This window comes from Dioszegia hungarica (genome assembly GCF_025882075.1).
Source record: "Dioszegia hungarica strain PDD-24b-2 chromosome Unknown MKK02contig_8, whole genome shotgun sequence".
NCBI lineage: Eukaryota > Fungi > Basidiomycota > Tremellomycetes > Tremellales > Bulleribasidiaceae > Dioszegia > Dioszegia hungarica.
In genome coordinates this window covers 4,283,816-4,297,018 of record NW_026515770.1, presented here as the reverse complement: position 1 = coordinate 4,297,018, position 13,203 = coordinate 4,283,816, and the positions used below count along the sequence as shown (strand labels likewise).

The 13,203-nt window shown below is 56.3% G+C and overlaps 5 protein-coding genes across 5 annotated transcripts; 4 read left to right on the top strand and 1 right to left on the bottom strand.

Moving 5' to 3' along the window:
- Window positions 1-153: 153 nt before the first annotated feature.
- MKK02DRAFT_37240 (alanine-tRNA ligase) lies at window positions 154-3,798 on the top strand (the record flags this gene model as incomplete). The annotated part of the gene is made up of 13 exons (XM_053089603.1): window positions 154-351; window positions 485-602; window positions 675-757; window positions 815-939; window positions 995-1,065; window positions 1,116-1,660; window positions 1,705-2,107; window positions 2,154-2,443; window positions 2,493-2,887; window positions 2,939-3,143; window positions 3,203-3,322; window positions 3,373-3,639; window positions 3,688-3,798. The coding sequence occupies 13 exons, from the start codon at window positions 154-156 to the stop codon at window positions 3,796-3,798; spliced, it is 2,931 nt and encodes a 976-aa protein (XP_052946460.1).
- A 469-nt stretch (window positions 3,799-4,267) lies between these two features.
- MKK02DRAFT_45386 (uncharacterized protein) lies at window positions 4,268-5,607 on the bottom strand (the record flags this gene model as incomplete). Its single annotated transcript, XM_053093389.1, has 2 exons — window positions 4,268-5,326; window positions 5,380-5,607. 2 exons carry the CDS (start codon window positions 5,605-5,607, stop codon window positions 4,268-4,270), a joined length of 1,287 nt encoding a protein of 428 aa, XP_052946459.1.
- Window positions 5,608-6,183: 576 nt separating this feature from the next.
- Window positions 6,184-6,883, top strand: MKK02DRAFT_33817 (uncharacterized protein; the record flags this gene model as incomplete). Its single annotated transcript, XM_053088789.1, has 2 exons — window positions 6,184-6,294; window positions 6,380-6,883. 2 exons carry the CDS (start codon window positions 6,184-6,186, stop codon window positions 6,881-6,883), a joined length of 615 nt encoding a protein of 204 aa, XP_052946458.1.
- A 746-nt stretch (window positions 6,884-7,629) lies between these two features.
- MKK02DRAFT_27045 (tRNA synthetases class II (A)-domain-containing protein) lies at window positions 7,630-11,215 on the top strand (the record flags this gene model as incomplete). The annotated part of the gene is made up of 12 exons (XM_053087297.1): window positions 7,630-7,827; window positions 7,876-7,993; window positions 8,059-8,323; window positions 8,379-8,449; window positions 8,504-9,051; window positions 9,099-9,501; window positions 9,549-9,838; window positions 9,889-10,283; window positions 10,353-10,557; window positions 10,614-10,733; window positions 10,785-11,051; window positions 11,105-11,215. The coding sequence occupies 12 exons, from the start codon at window positions 7,630-7,632 to the stop codon at window positions 11,213-11,215; spliced, it is 2,991 nt and encodes a 996-aa protein (XP_052946457.1).
- Window positions 11,216-11,780: 565 nt separating this feature from the next.
- On the top strand, window positions 11,781-12,885 carry MKK02DRAFT_33815 (uncharacterized protein; the record flags this gene model as incomplete). Its single annotated transcript, XM_053088788.1, has 6 exons — window positions 11,781-12,153; window positions 12,197-12,231; window positions 12,281-12,492; window positions 12,543-12,592; window positions 12,642-12,701; window positions 12,749-12,885. The coding sequence occupies 6 exons, from the start codon at window positions 11,781-11,783 to the stop codon at window positions 12,883-12,885; spliced, it is 867 nt and encodes a 288-aa protein (XP_052946456.1).
- Between the last annotated feature and the right edge of the window lie 318 nt (window positions 12,886-13,203).

Below are 13,203 nucleotides of genomic sequence, written 5' to 3'. Positions count from 1 at the left end.
CACCTCTCATCCTACGCCCAGATATCTTTTCGGCAAATCCGAGTTTCCACTCCGCATTCCTCAACCTCTATCTCGACTCGACCTTCAGCATCTGCTCTGCGCAGTCACACGACCCTTCCGCCTCGCGCCAAGCACCATCAACCTCTTCCAAGGATGTCCCCCGCTACCTCCGCCCCCGAGATCCCAACTACGGCTCCCGCGAAATGGCCTCAGCCGGAGAACTGGCCGGCGGCCAAAGTCCGTCAGACGTACATTGACTACTTTGTCAACGCGCCGGGGTTCGAACACACCTTTTGGCCTAGTAGCGGAGTTATCCCGTTCGATGATGATACGCTGCTCTTTGCCAATGCTGTGAGTTGAGGTATTATGGGCGGCGGGCGGGCGGAATGTGCTAGAAAGGAGGGGGTTGTCCAGGCGTGGCTTGCGTTAGATGATGGAGCGGCAGACCAAACGAGCTCACTGAGATGGTCGCTGACAGCCACAGGGTATGAACCAGTACAAGTCGATCTTCCTGGGGACCGCCGACCCAAAGTCGGACCTCAGCAAGCTCGTCCGAGCTGTCAACAGTCAAAAGTGTATCCGAGCTGGAGGAAAGCACAACGGTATGTCTGAATGGTTCTAGCCCTTTTTGACCTTACCTATATCATCTGAGACCTATAGCTGATCCTCCTCAGACCTCGATGACGTCGGGAAGGACACCTACCACCACACCTTTTTCGAAATGCTGGGAAACTGGTCGTTTGGCAACTACTTCAAGGTGAGCTCATGTGCCCCGTTTCGAACACCGAGACGTGCGGAGAGCTGATTGACCTAGTACGGCGCCCTCACGATGGCCTGGGACCTGCTTACGCGCGTCTATGGTTTGCCGAAGGACCGGCTGTATGTGACCTACTTTGAGGGTGACGAGTCTCAGGGATTGGAGCCGGACAGGGAGGCGCAGTAAGTCCAGCTTTGTCCTTCGACCGCATTCCAGACGCAGGACGCTGACATCCAGACAACTCTGGCGGGATCTTGGGGTCAAGGAGGAGCATATTCTTCCTGGAAACACCAAGGACAACTTTTGGGGTCAGCGCCTTCCCAGATGAATTCGTTAGATCGACAAGCTGACTCGGCAGAGATGGGCGCCAGCGGACCATGCGGTCCATGCAGCGAGATCCACTTTGATCGTATCGGTGGCCGCTCCGTCCCCGAGCTGGTCAACGCCGACGACCCAAACGTCCTCGAGATCTGGAACAACGTCTTCATCCAATACAACCGTGAACCTTCCGGCTCGCTCCGCCCCCTTCCCAACAAGCACGTCGACACCGGTATGGGCTTCGAGCGGCTCGTCTCCGTCCTCCACAACGTCTCGTCCAACTACGATACCGATGTCTTCACGCCCATCTTCGCCAAGATCCAGGAGTTGACGGGCGCCCGGGACTATACCGGCAAGCTCGGAGATGAGGACAAAGATGGCGTCGATACTGCCTACCGAGTCATTGCGGACCATATTCGAACCCTCACGATCGCCATCTCGGATGGAGGTGTACCAGACAAGGACGGTCGGGGCTACGTTCTCAGGCGAATCCTGCGTCGAGGTGTTCGGTATGCGAGCAACAAGCTCAACGTCAAGATTGGGACTTTCTTCTCATCGCTTGTTCCTACCGTCGTCGAGTCTCTGGTGAGCCCTATCTAGCACGGTGAATGGTCATAGCTGATCATCAGAAACCCATCTTCCCAGAAGTCGCCAAGAAGGTCCCTGCCCTCGTTGAGATACTCAACGAGGAGGAAGCCTCGTTCGCCCGCACCCTCAACCGCGGAGAGGCTCTCTTCTCGAAGTACGCCGCTGCCGCAAAGGAGTCAGGCTCCTCGACCCTCGGTGGTAAAGACGTCTGGCGGTTGTACGACACGTACGGTTTCCCGGTCGATCTCACCGAGATCATGGCGGAAGAGCGGGGCCTCAAGATTGACAAGGTGGCTTTCGAGGCGGCTAGGTTGGAGAGTCTCGAGGCGAGTAAGGCGGGCGGAAAGGACAAGGCGGGCGCCGGTGTCAGGCTGGATGTGCATGATTTGGGAGCTTTGGAGGCCAACGCGGATGTGCCCAAGACGGATGACTCGACCAAGTACCGTAAGTCTCCCTATCCCCAGTCAGGAGCGGAGCTGACGTATTACAGAGACGGACGAGATCAAGGCGAACGTCAAGAGTATCTACCACGGCTCCAAGTTCCTCTCGTCAACCTCCGAGGTGCCGACCGGCGAGGCATTCGGAATCATCCTCGACAAGACCAACTTTTACGCCGAGCAGGGAGGGCAAGAGAACGATACTGGTCTTTTGTCGATCGGCGACAAGGCCGAGTTCAAGGTGGAGGATGTGCAGGTGTTCAACGGCTATGTGCTGCATGTTGGGCGGATGGAGGAGGGGGAGATCAAGGTTGGAGATGAGGTCCTCTCGACGTACGACGAGGTAAGCTATCCTTTCACCTCCTAAGATGTGAACCTAGCTTATACTTCAGCTCCGTCGCTGGCCTATCCGGAACAACCACACCGGTACCCACATCCTCAACTTTGCGCTCCGCGAAGTGCTCGGAGACCACATCGACCAAAAAGGCTCTCTCGTCGCCCCTTCCAAACTCCGCTTCGACTTCTCGCACAACAAATCTGTCGTCCTCGACGACCTGATGAAGATTGAGCAGATCTGTAACGACTGGATCAAAAAGGCGGCTACAGTCTACGCCGAGGAGATGCCGCTTGTCGAGGCGCAAAAGATCCCGGGGCTGCGCGCTGTCTTTGGAGAGGCGTACCCGGACCCGGTGCGGGTGGTGTCTATCGGCTTCCCGCTGGAGGATATCAGGAAGAACATCAATGACACCAAGTGGGCGTCGACGAGTATCGAGTTCTGCGGTGGAACGTGAGTTTCGCCGAAGCATCAATCGTGATGATGGATGAGCTGACTTTCCAGGCATGTCCAGAAGACGGATAGCATCAAGGATCTGGTCATCACCGAAGAGAGCTCGATCGCGAAGGGTATCCGCCGAGTCGTCGCTGTCACCGGACACGAGGCGAACGAGATCTCGCGCCAGGCCAACGAGGTTGAGCGGAGATTGACCCGTATCGAGGGTATGGAGGGCAAGGAGAAGGATGCTGCTATGAAGCCGTTTTTGACTGTGAGTTGTCGGACTATGCAGTGTATGGTACTTGTGCGGGCAGAAGCTGATACGTGCAGGAACTCGGCCAAAGCGGTATCTCCCTCATTCGCAAGCAACAGCTCAAGGCTAGATTCGAGAAGATGCAGAAGGAGTTCGCAGCTGTGCACAAGGCCAAGGCCACCGCGGATCAGAAGATGGTGAGCTACGTAGCCTCCCATCGGCGCAACCTCATAGCTGACTCTGGTAGATCCAGGACGAAGTCAAGCGTTACTTCTCCGAGAACCCCAACGAGAACGTCTACGTCGGTGTCTTTGGTGTCGGCGGCGATGCCAAGATCCTCGCTGCTGCCGCTACCGCCGCTAAGGCTCTCGGCAAGGCTTCCTACGTCTTCTCGCCAGATGTCGAGGGTGGGAAGGTTGCACACGCCAACTTCCTGCCTAAAGACATCATGGAGAGGAAGGTGATTGACGCGAAGACTTGGTTGGCGGAGGTCTCGAAGGTGCTTGGTGGCAAGGTAAGCTTCATACTCCACACCGAAGGAGAGACAAAGCTGACGAGAAAGGGCGGTGGGAAAGATGACTCTGCAGTCGGTGTGGGGTCGGAAGTCGGTAAGATCGATGAGGCGGTCGCAGTTGCTAGGAAGGTGTTCAAGACCAAGGTCGAGGGCGCTTGAGGACGGGTCCGAGATCTTGGGTGGATATGGATCATGACATGCATGGCTCAACATACTCGGGCCAGTCGTAGGTCTAGCTCTGGGCTGGTCACCAGCCGGCCGATGTGATGTCCGACCCAATCTCTACCAACAAGTGGCATGTCGAAACAGAGGGGGGGGGGGGCAGACAGCTGATGACATATAGGGCGGTGGGAAGGACGACTCTGCGGTCGGAGCGGGATCGGAAGTCCGCAGGATCAACGCGGCGGTTGCGGTTGCGAGGACAGTATTCAAGACCAAGGTCAAGGGCGCTTGAGGATGGGTCGATAGCTCGAGTGCGTGTATAACATATCATGCATGCAGCTACAAGACGATACTACGATACTAAGCTTACCTACAATACACTACATATTAAAACGGTACTACAAGACTAATACTACCTACACTACTAGCACGCAGACCAAAGACCATCGCCATGCACCCCTCCCGCTCAGTCCGAGTCAGGATAGTCCACCAAACGGGTGGGACCCGGCTTGAAGACTACCTCTCCCCTCCCCTGCTGCACCTTCTCCGCTACCAACTTGAGACCCGCCGAAATGACCGCTTGACCGCCTTTGATCATCGCTGCCTCCTCGTCTGCCTCCCCGTCGGAGTCTCTGTCGGCATCCGAGTCCGAGTCAGAGTCAGACGACCCCTCGTCATCCGCATCGGATCCGCCCGAGTCGTGATCATCGCCCTCTTCCTCTTCCACCTCCTCGAGCTCCGGCTCGGCCATCTGTGGACGTCTGACGACCGTAACCTCGTCGGGATCCTCATACGGGACCAGCTCCTCCTCATACTCCTCCCTCATTGCCGCGCGTACCGCCACTTGCTGCACGTCCCTCTGAGCCTCCTCATCCGGCACATCCGCCACTTCAGCTGCGGGATTGACCTCGTCCGGCGCTCCCTGCTCCTCATCCTCAGTCCCTGCCGCCCGTGCCGCCGTATGCTGCATGGCCCTCTGAGCCTCTCCCTCCGCCACATTCGCCGCCTCAGCTACCGGATTGGCCTCGCCGGGCGCTTCCTCGTTGTCCTCGGGGCCAGGCATAGGTACATCTCTGGCAATCCAATATTCACCAGGCCGCCTGACCCGGGAAAACACCGATCGTACCTCGCCCGCTGCGGCTGGCGGGGTGAGGCTCCTGGCGCGCTGAGGGGGTGGCCAAGAGTGAGGATTGGCGAGGAAGGCGTGATGTTTCGACTTGTGCCACTGGCCGGAGAAGGTCTTGTGGGCTTTGGCGAGATGGGGATTGGAAGTGAGGGTCGCGATGAGGGTCTCGGTTGGCAACGGGAAACCGCAAGGAGGAGGGGCCACACGAGCATGTCGGTAAGAACAGCCCTGGATCTCGCCCTCGCGGACCATATCGAGAAGACCGATCCAGGTGATGGTGTTGTAGTCGGGGTGGGCGTAACGCTTGTTCCCGATGTTGCGAACCGCGATCAAGAAGGTCTTCTTCGAATTCGAGGCGGTCTTGGTACGAAGCTGATAGTGAACCTCAATCCCGCGCTCCTGCGACCGGTCAGCCAGGTTCTAACTAGAAATTGTTGGGATATTGTACGCACAAAAAGAGCTCGCTCGAGCAGCCAGGCAACCTCGGACCAGCCATTATCCCCCTCTCGGGCAACAAAAACGGCGAGATTCGAGCTCCGCGTGTTCACGGCCGATGCCTCGGACGCCTTCAGATACGGGAACAGCTGACTGGTATCGCCCAAGTACGTCGGTGTGGGCCGATCATACTCTTTACGCCCATGCCTATGTCCAGCGGTCTTCTCAGTCCGGATCGGAGGCATCGGAGCTGTAGAGGTGGTCGATTTAACGGATGAGGTAGATCAGGAGGAGGCGTTTGAATGAGCGGTAACTCTTGGATCAGCATTCTACTTGGGATCAAATCGGCAAGGGGATCACTTACTTACGCAAGTCAAGCTGACTCTATCTATCCGGATCGTGGTAGGGGAGCTTCCTGAGTTGTCTTTGACAATCAGGCTAGAGGCCGGGTGATGGAGGTGATTAGCAAGTACTGGATGAGTGTGGGAGAAGAGTCGCCGCCGAGGCGCTATGCTTTTATAAGGACAGCAACCGTCACGAGTCGTCCATGTTCCTTGCAAACATCGACCAGCCTCTCTTGCTTACAACGCATACCTTGTTGACTTTCTCGACTCGGATCCGCTGCCGCGGGCTCGAAAGCTGACCTCTGAGAGGCACGCCCCTTTTAGCCGGCAGTGTTGCTTTTACCAATGTCAGCTGAGTCCATTCAGTGCGGGTCGCGAGCACCGCCCGGTCTCACTTTCCTACAGCTGGATGACTGTTCCTGTCTCATCATCTTCCAAGAATAGCGATTCGACACAGCTTAGGCTTACCTATATGACATGCCAAGGACCGTCGAGGGCGGGCACGCATTCAAAGAGAGACAGATGACTGTGCCAAGTCTCATGACGCGACAGCTGTTACCCCTCGGCGGCAAGGCAGTGCTGCGGCTGGTACACGGGATCTGACAGCGCGGCACCATTCCGGAGGACAGATGCTACAAAGTGCCTCATTTGAAGACTCCGGGAACGCCGATAGTCGCGCGTAGGGGTACAGGCTACAGTACAAGGATTGCTCATCTGCGAACACAATATAGGATTCGGAGTCGGTACTTGGGAAGAGGGGTCCGAATGCGGACCTTTTGATTCGGGACCGACTCCGTTAAACGGACCACCTGAGTACAGCTGCAGCCCTAGCTGTAAGCTGTTGGGCTCCACGTCTGCCATCGCCCTGGCCCGACATTACCGACAACAAACCGGAAGATACAAAGGAACGGAGCGGAATATCGATCTGCGGAACGGACAAACGGATAATAGAGTAGAACAAGGAACGGAAATCACCGGATTCGGACATAGACTTAGAACAGATAGAAGTGGAGCATCCACCGGATCAATCACAGGTGAATCAACGGATAAATCGATAAAGCAACATAACGGACGACCATTGGCGAAGGGTATCGAACGAAAGCCTAGGTCCCGCGGCGTGATGGAATCCTATTATGTGCCGATCCCAAGTGGAGCGGCATTGACATTTTGCTGCTGATGAGCGGATATTGTGCTCCAAAGACACCCCAGAACGGAGCAACATCGGTGTCGGATGTAGATCAGGACCTCGGGCTGGTATCCAGTCCTATTGATGCCCGAACCTGAGTTGACCATACAGCCATACTCTTTGTCGCAGTAATAGACGCTCAAGGTATGACAGAAATTGCGGCTCTGATGGCTGACCCGGTATATAGGGGGATGGCCCCACATCTGCTGCACCGGAGGGGCGCAGCAATAAGGCGTTACCCAGGACGGATTTGGCCCGATTTTCGCCACCCGCATTAGCGCGCCGGATGAAACATGTTGATTTTTCCCGATCCGGCAGAAATGTATCGGTCGCGAGAAGCAGCCAGTCGCGATCGAGCTCGGATACACACTCCTCTCCTAGTTTCGACTCTCCAGTCGCTCCATCAGTATTACTACCCAAGGGAAAATCAACATCTGGATTGCTTTCTCGCCGAAAGATACATCGAGAGGCTTGTGATTCACAGATATCCTCTTCCTACAGTGATGGTCCTCCTTGGTCAGTTATCAAACTTGAGATCCTTTGTTCCCCCGCTCGAGTCGACTGGCGGACGATAAGGCAGTGCCATTCTTTGCACGGATTGGCATCGGCTCCTGTTGCAGTTACTGATAAAGTTTGAGACGAACTGATCAGGTACTATATCGCTCAAGGACAAGTCGACCGACTGAAAACGCGGCCAGAACCGTTCTCTTGATCAAAGCTGATCCGTGGCAACCATCATGCCCGCAGCCTCATCAACTCCGACCCTTCCCGGCGGTACCACAGCAGTATGGCCCGAAGCCGCCAACTGGCCGGCCACAAGGGTCAGGCAGACATTGATTGACTACTTCAGGACGATGCCAGGGTACGAGCACACCTTTTGGCCCAGCAGCAATATTATTCCGTTCGAGGACGACTCCTTGCTATTCGTCAATGCTGTGAGTAGATATCCTGCACCGCCATAGGAAGCAAGCTGATATAGATAGGGGATGAACCAGTACAAGCCGATATTTCTCGGTACGGCCGATCCAAAGTCTGAGCTCGGTAAGCTCGTCCGGGCCGTCAACAGCCAGAAGTGCATTCGCGCCGGAGGAAAACACAATGGTGAGCCTTGCACTGGGATCGTTTGGGACTGGTAATCAGACGGGGCACGGCTGATCCGTTTGCAGATCTCGACGATGTTGGCAAGGACAACTACCACCACACCTTCTTTGAGATGCTGGGGAATTGGTCATTCGGAGACTACTTCAAGGTGAGCTTGACCGCTCGCAGACCGTCACGTGACCGAGGGGTAATGCTGACAGTACAAAGAGGCGCTCTGGTCATGGCGTGGGACCTACTCACTCGGGTGTATGGCTTGCCTAAGGACCGGCTGTACGTGACTTACTTTGAGGGGGACGGGACGATTGGCTTGGAGCCGGATCTAGAAGCACGGTGAGCTACATGCGTCCATAATACTCCGGATGGCGCGTGAAGCTGACGGAATCAGGCAGCTATGGCTAGATATGGGCTTGGAGGAGGACCACGTCCTGCCTGGCAATACCAAGGACAACTTCTGGGGTGGGTCACAGCTGCACCAGAGCCCAAGTCTTGACTCAAGCTGATTAATTCCAGAGATGGGTGCGAGCGGCCCTTGTGGTCCGTGCAGCGAAATCCACTTTGATCGTATTGGTCACCGCAGCGTCCCCGAGCTGGTCAACGCGGACGACCCCAACGTCGTCGAGATCTGGAATATCGTCTTCATCCAGTACAATCGGGAAGAACACTCCGGCACACTCCGGCCCCTTCCCAATCAACATGTTGACATGGGCTTCGGGTTCGAAAGGCTCGTTTCGGTTCTTCACGATGTCTCGTCCAACTACGATACCGACCTCTTCACGCCCATCTTCACGCGGATCCAGGAGGTGACCGGTGCGCCTGCTTACGGCGGGAAGATGGGCGAGGCGGATGTCGTTGGGATCGATACGGCCTACAGGGTGATCGCGGACCATGCGCGGACGTTGACGATTGCTTTGTCAGACGGAGGCGTGCCGGATAAGGATGGGAGGGGGTATGTGTTGCGACGGATCCTCAGGCGAGGGGCGAGGTATGCCAGTAGCAAGTCGGGCGTCAAGATCGGGACGTTCTTCTCGTCTTTGGTGCCTGCTGTTGTCGAGTCCCTGGTGAGTTTCCAGACCTCAGACCATACAACGTACAGCTGATCGTAAAGGGCGCCACTTTCCCCGATATCACCAAAAACATCCCCGCCTTGATCGACATCCTCAATCGAGAAGAGATGTCGTTTGCTCGGACGTTGATTCGCGGAGAAGCTCTTTTCGCCAAGTACGCCGCGGCTGCCGAAGCATCCGGTTCCGCCACTCTCAGCGGAGAGCACGTGTGGCGTCTATACGACACCTACGGCTTCCCTGTCGATCTCACGGAGCTCATGGCGGAAGAGAGGGGCTTGGAGGTCGATAGGGTTGCGTTGGAGGCGGCGAGGGCGGAGAGTGTGCAGGCGAGCAAAGCGGGTGGGAAGGGAAAGGCAGACGCGAGCGTCAGGCTGGATGTGCATGATCTGTCGGCGTTGGAGAAGAATGCGGATGTACCCAAGACGGATGATACGGCAAAGTACAGTGAGTCAGAGTCGTACACTTATAACCACCGAGCTGACCGACGACAGAGGCGGGCGATATCGAAGCGACAATGAAGGGTATTTACCACTCGTCGGATTTCCACTCGTCCTCGTCAGATATCCCCATTGGCGAGACATTCGGTATCATCCTGGACAAGACCAATTTCTACGCACAGCAAGGAGGTCAGGTGAACGATACCGGGACACTCTCGGTTGGCGATGATGCGAGGTTTACAGTCGAGGACGCTCAGGTGTTCAATGGGTATGTGCTGCATATCGGCAAATTGGAGAGTGGAACCATCACGATCGGAGACCGCGTGAAGTCTACGTACGACGAGGTGAGTCAAGCAGGCTGTACATCTCGTCATGTTCCACGCTCACGCTGTAGCTCCGCCGCGGATCTATCCGGAACAATCATACCGCCACCCATCTCCTCAGCCTCGCTCTCCGCCAAGTCCTCGGCGACCACGTTACCCAGAAAGGCTCACTCGTCGCTCCAAACAAGCTGCGCTTCGACTTCTCGCACGAGAAGCCCATCGCTCTCGAGGCTCTTGTACAGGTCGAGAAGATCTGCAATGACTGGATCAGCAAGGCCGCAGCGATATATGCGGGTGAGGTGCCGCTCGAGGAGGCTCAGAGGATCCCTGGTTTGCGCGCGGTATTCGGGGAGGCGTACCCGGATCCGGTGCGGGTCGTTTCCATTGGGACTTCACTGGAGGAGATCAAGAGGGATGTCGCCAATCCCAAGTGGATGGAGACGAGCATCGAGCTTTGTGGCGGAACGTGGGTAGCATTTTCTACAAAGAAATCACTGCTCTAAGTTCGGGGTTGAGCCGGAGCTGACGTGAACAGGCATGTGTCCAGGACGGACATCATCCGACGCCTGATCATTGTCGAAGAGAGCTCGGTAGCGAAGGGTGTCCGCCGCATCGCCGCTGTTACCGGAAATGAGGCGAGCGAGGCAGCCCAGTTTGCCGACGAGATGGAGCTGAGATTGGCCAAGATCGAGGAGACGGCGGCGAGTGCTAAGGCAGAGATGATGAGGGCGTTCTTAGCCGTGAGTGACAGTCATAGACAGCTGTTTCGTCCTACAATAGCCGCTGATGCGTGCAGGAACTCGGCAAAAGCAGTATCTCGGTCGTGCGAAAACATCAGCTCCGAGCGAGGCTCGACGTGATGCGGAAGGAGATCAAGGCTGTCGAGGGCGCTAGGGTGGCAGCTGGTCAGAAGATGGTCAGTGGAGGCGACTGCGGCATGGCCATGATGAGGCTGACTATCATGCAGATCCAGGACGAGCTCAAGCGCTATTTCGACGAGAATCCCAACGAGAACGTCTACGTCGGGGTCTTCGATGTTGGTGGCGATACTAAAATCCTCGCTGCTGCCACTGCTGCCGCCAGAGCTCTGGGCAAAGCCGCGTATGTCTTCTCAGCCGATGAGACGACAGGCAGAGTCACCCATGCGAATTACCTGCCTCCGCACGTCCTGGACAACAAGTGTTTGGACGCGAAGAGCTGGCTAGCAGAAGTTACGACTGTACTGGGGGGCAAAGTGAGTTACGTTGAATCTTTAATATGATCTTTCTGACCGAAGCTGATGAGCAGGGTGGAGGTGAAGAGGACTATGCCATCGGCGTCGGATCGGAGATGGACAAGATCGCCGAGGGAGTGGCCCTTGCCAAGTTGGTGTATTGCACCAAAGTGGAGGGCAAGTAAGCCTGCATCATCAGTCAAGATGGATTGAGCATGCATGCATAGTGGATAACCATGTCGATGGTGCAGCATCACCTTGGATCGGGAGAAGATTGAGGTATGAAGCGTATCCGTGATAAGGTTTGCCATCAAGGGGCAAAGTGGCGTTTCAGAGTTGAAAAGAGGGGGTATGTGCGGGCGGGCCAAATTTTCGGTTCAAGGGTGTGTGCCTTCCTTTGCAGTGCTATCTGGGGTGCTCGGGGCCATACTCGCTCCACTCAACTCCGATAGAGTGGGATGGAGTGTGTGTTGATGGCACAGACTCAGGGGTTCCTCTCCGCGATGTTGACGGGGGCCGAGTAAAATCTTGCCATCCCCATCAGTAATCACGGCTGCCCACCTTCCCCTCGCGTTGCTTATTGTCTCCAATCACCAGCTTCCTTCACGCTCATTTACAACTCACGCTCTTTGCAGTTCGAATATCTCTGCCTGTTCTATATCTCCCAGCCTGAACGATCCTACCCTCGTCTGTAAGTAAAGTTCACCGCTCAGCTACACGACGTCAGCTGAACCTTAGCCGCTTCCCATCATGCGCTTCCTCACCCTCCTCGCGTTCGTTCCCCTCGCCCTCTCCCTCGCTCCCAACGTGGCTCCCCGGGCGGTCTCCAACATCGGCGCCATCACCGACGCCCTTTCTCTCCCCGATACCGTCTTTGTCAACGCGCAAAACAAAGCATTCGTCTGCAAAGACTTCCAGACGCGTAAGGAGAACTGCCGGTGTCGTGATGGCTTGATCAAGCCCAACGGATACAAGCCGGGGAACGCCATGCCCGCAGACAATTGTCGGTGCGACGACTCCAAGAACTCGGTCGGGTACGAGGAGACGAACAGGGCTGGCGTCACCGTTTTGAAGTGCAGCTGTCCTCATGATGGGGCTGACGGAATTTACGGCAACGACCAATGTGAGTATCAGAGTCAGCGGGGTGAGGAGATGCTGACGAGCAGACTATGATTACAACATGAACCGATGTGTCTGCCAGGTGAGTGTACATCGCGTACTCTGTAAGAGAACGCGACTGACACATCCAGGACAGCTTGGTCGAGACTCGCACCGGCGGTGTTCTGTCCTGCACGCCCCCCGCTCAACCGTCCCCCAAGACCGGATCCGGCCGCCGTCGCTCCCTCAAGTCCGCCCTCGAGCAGCGCAAGCTGGACGCTGAGTCCCGCGCGGTCGAGAACACTCTCCAGTGCAAGGCGTCAGAGAAGGCCTGCCAGGTCGGTGCTGATTGGTCCTGCGTCGAGTAAGCTTGCTTGCTCCTAGGCTCTGTAGAGGAGGGAAGCTGATGGCTAGGGTCATGACTAGCTTGACTACGTGCGGCGGTTGCGCTGGCGAGGCTGTCGGTAAGTGCCGGGAGGATCCAAACTTGCAATACATTAGCTGAACTATCAGACTGCGGAGCTCTCCCCAACGTCAGCGAAGTCCACTGCTCGGCTGGTCAGTGCGTGATCGGTAAGTATTCCTCTCGCTCGTGATCATGAGTGTAGCTGACGACCCAGACTCCTGCGCGCGCGGCTTCAAGCTCGTCCACCCCCTCTCCGCCCGCGGTACCACCACGACGCAGGCTGCAACCTGCCAGCCCATCCGTCGCCTCGGCTCGAGCTACTTCGAGATGCAGGGCGCTCGGTCTTTGTAAGGTGGTGACGCGATCTCCGAGGTGGTATCTGATAGATGGACAATAATATAGTATCTTCCCCTCCATATCTTTCCTCATCCATCCTTTCTTTACTCATAGACGTTTCACTTTGTTCCGCCCCTTCCGTGCTCGAGTGCAGCTGCTCCGTTCCGAGCGGGCTTGTCGTTCTTCTGTAGATCTTCATAGAAGCGCCGATGATATGATGCAGATGGTAGAGCACCTTCCAATAGCCAGCCTGGGCAGCTGTAACGCCGGGAACTTCCGCACCATGAGGCTGTAGCGGAATCAAATTACCCTCCTCTCTTTCCGATCCATCTT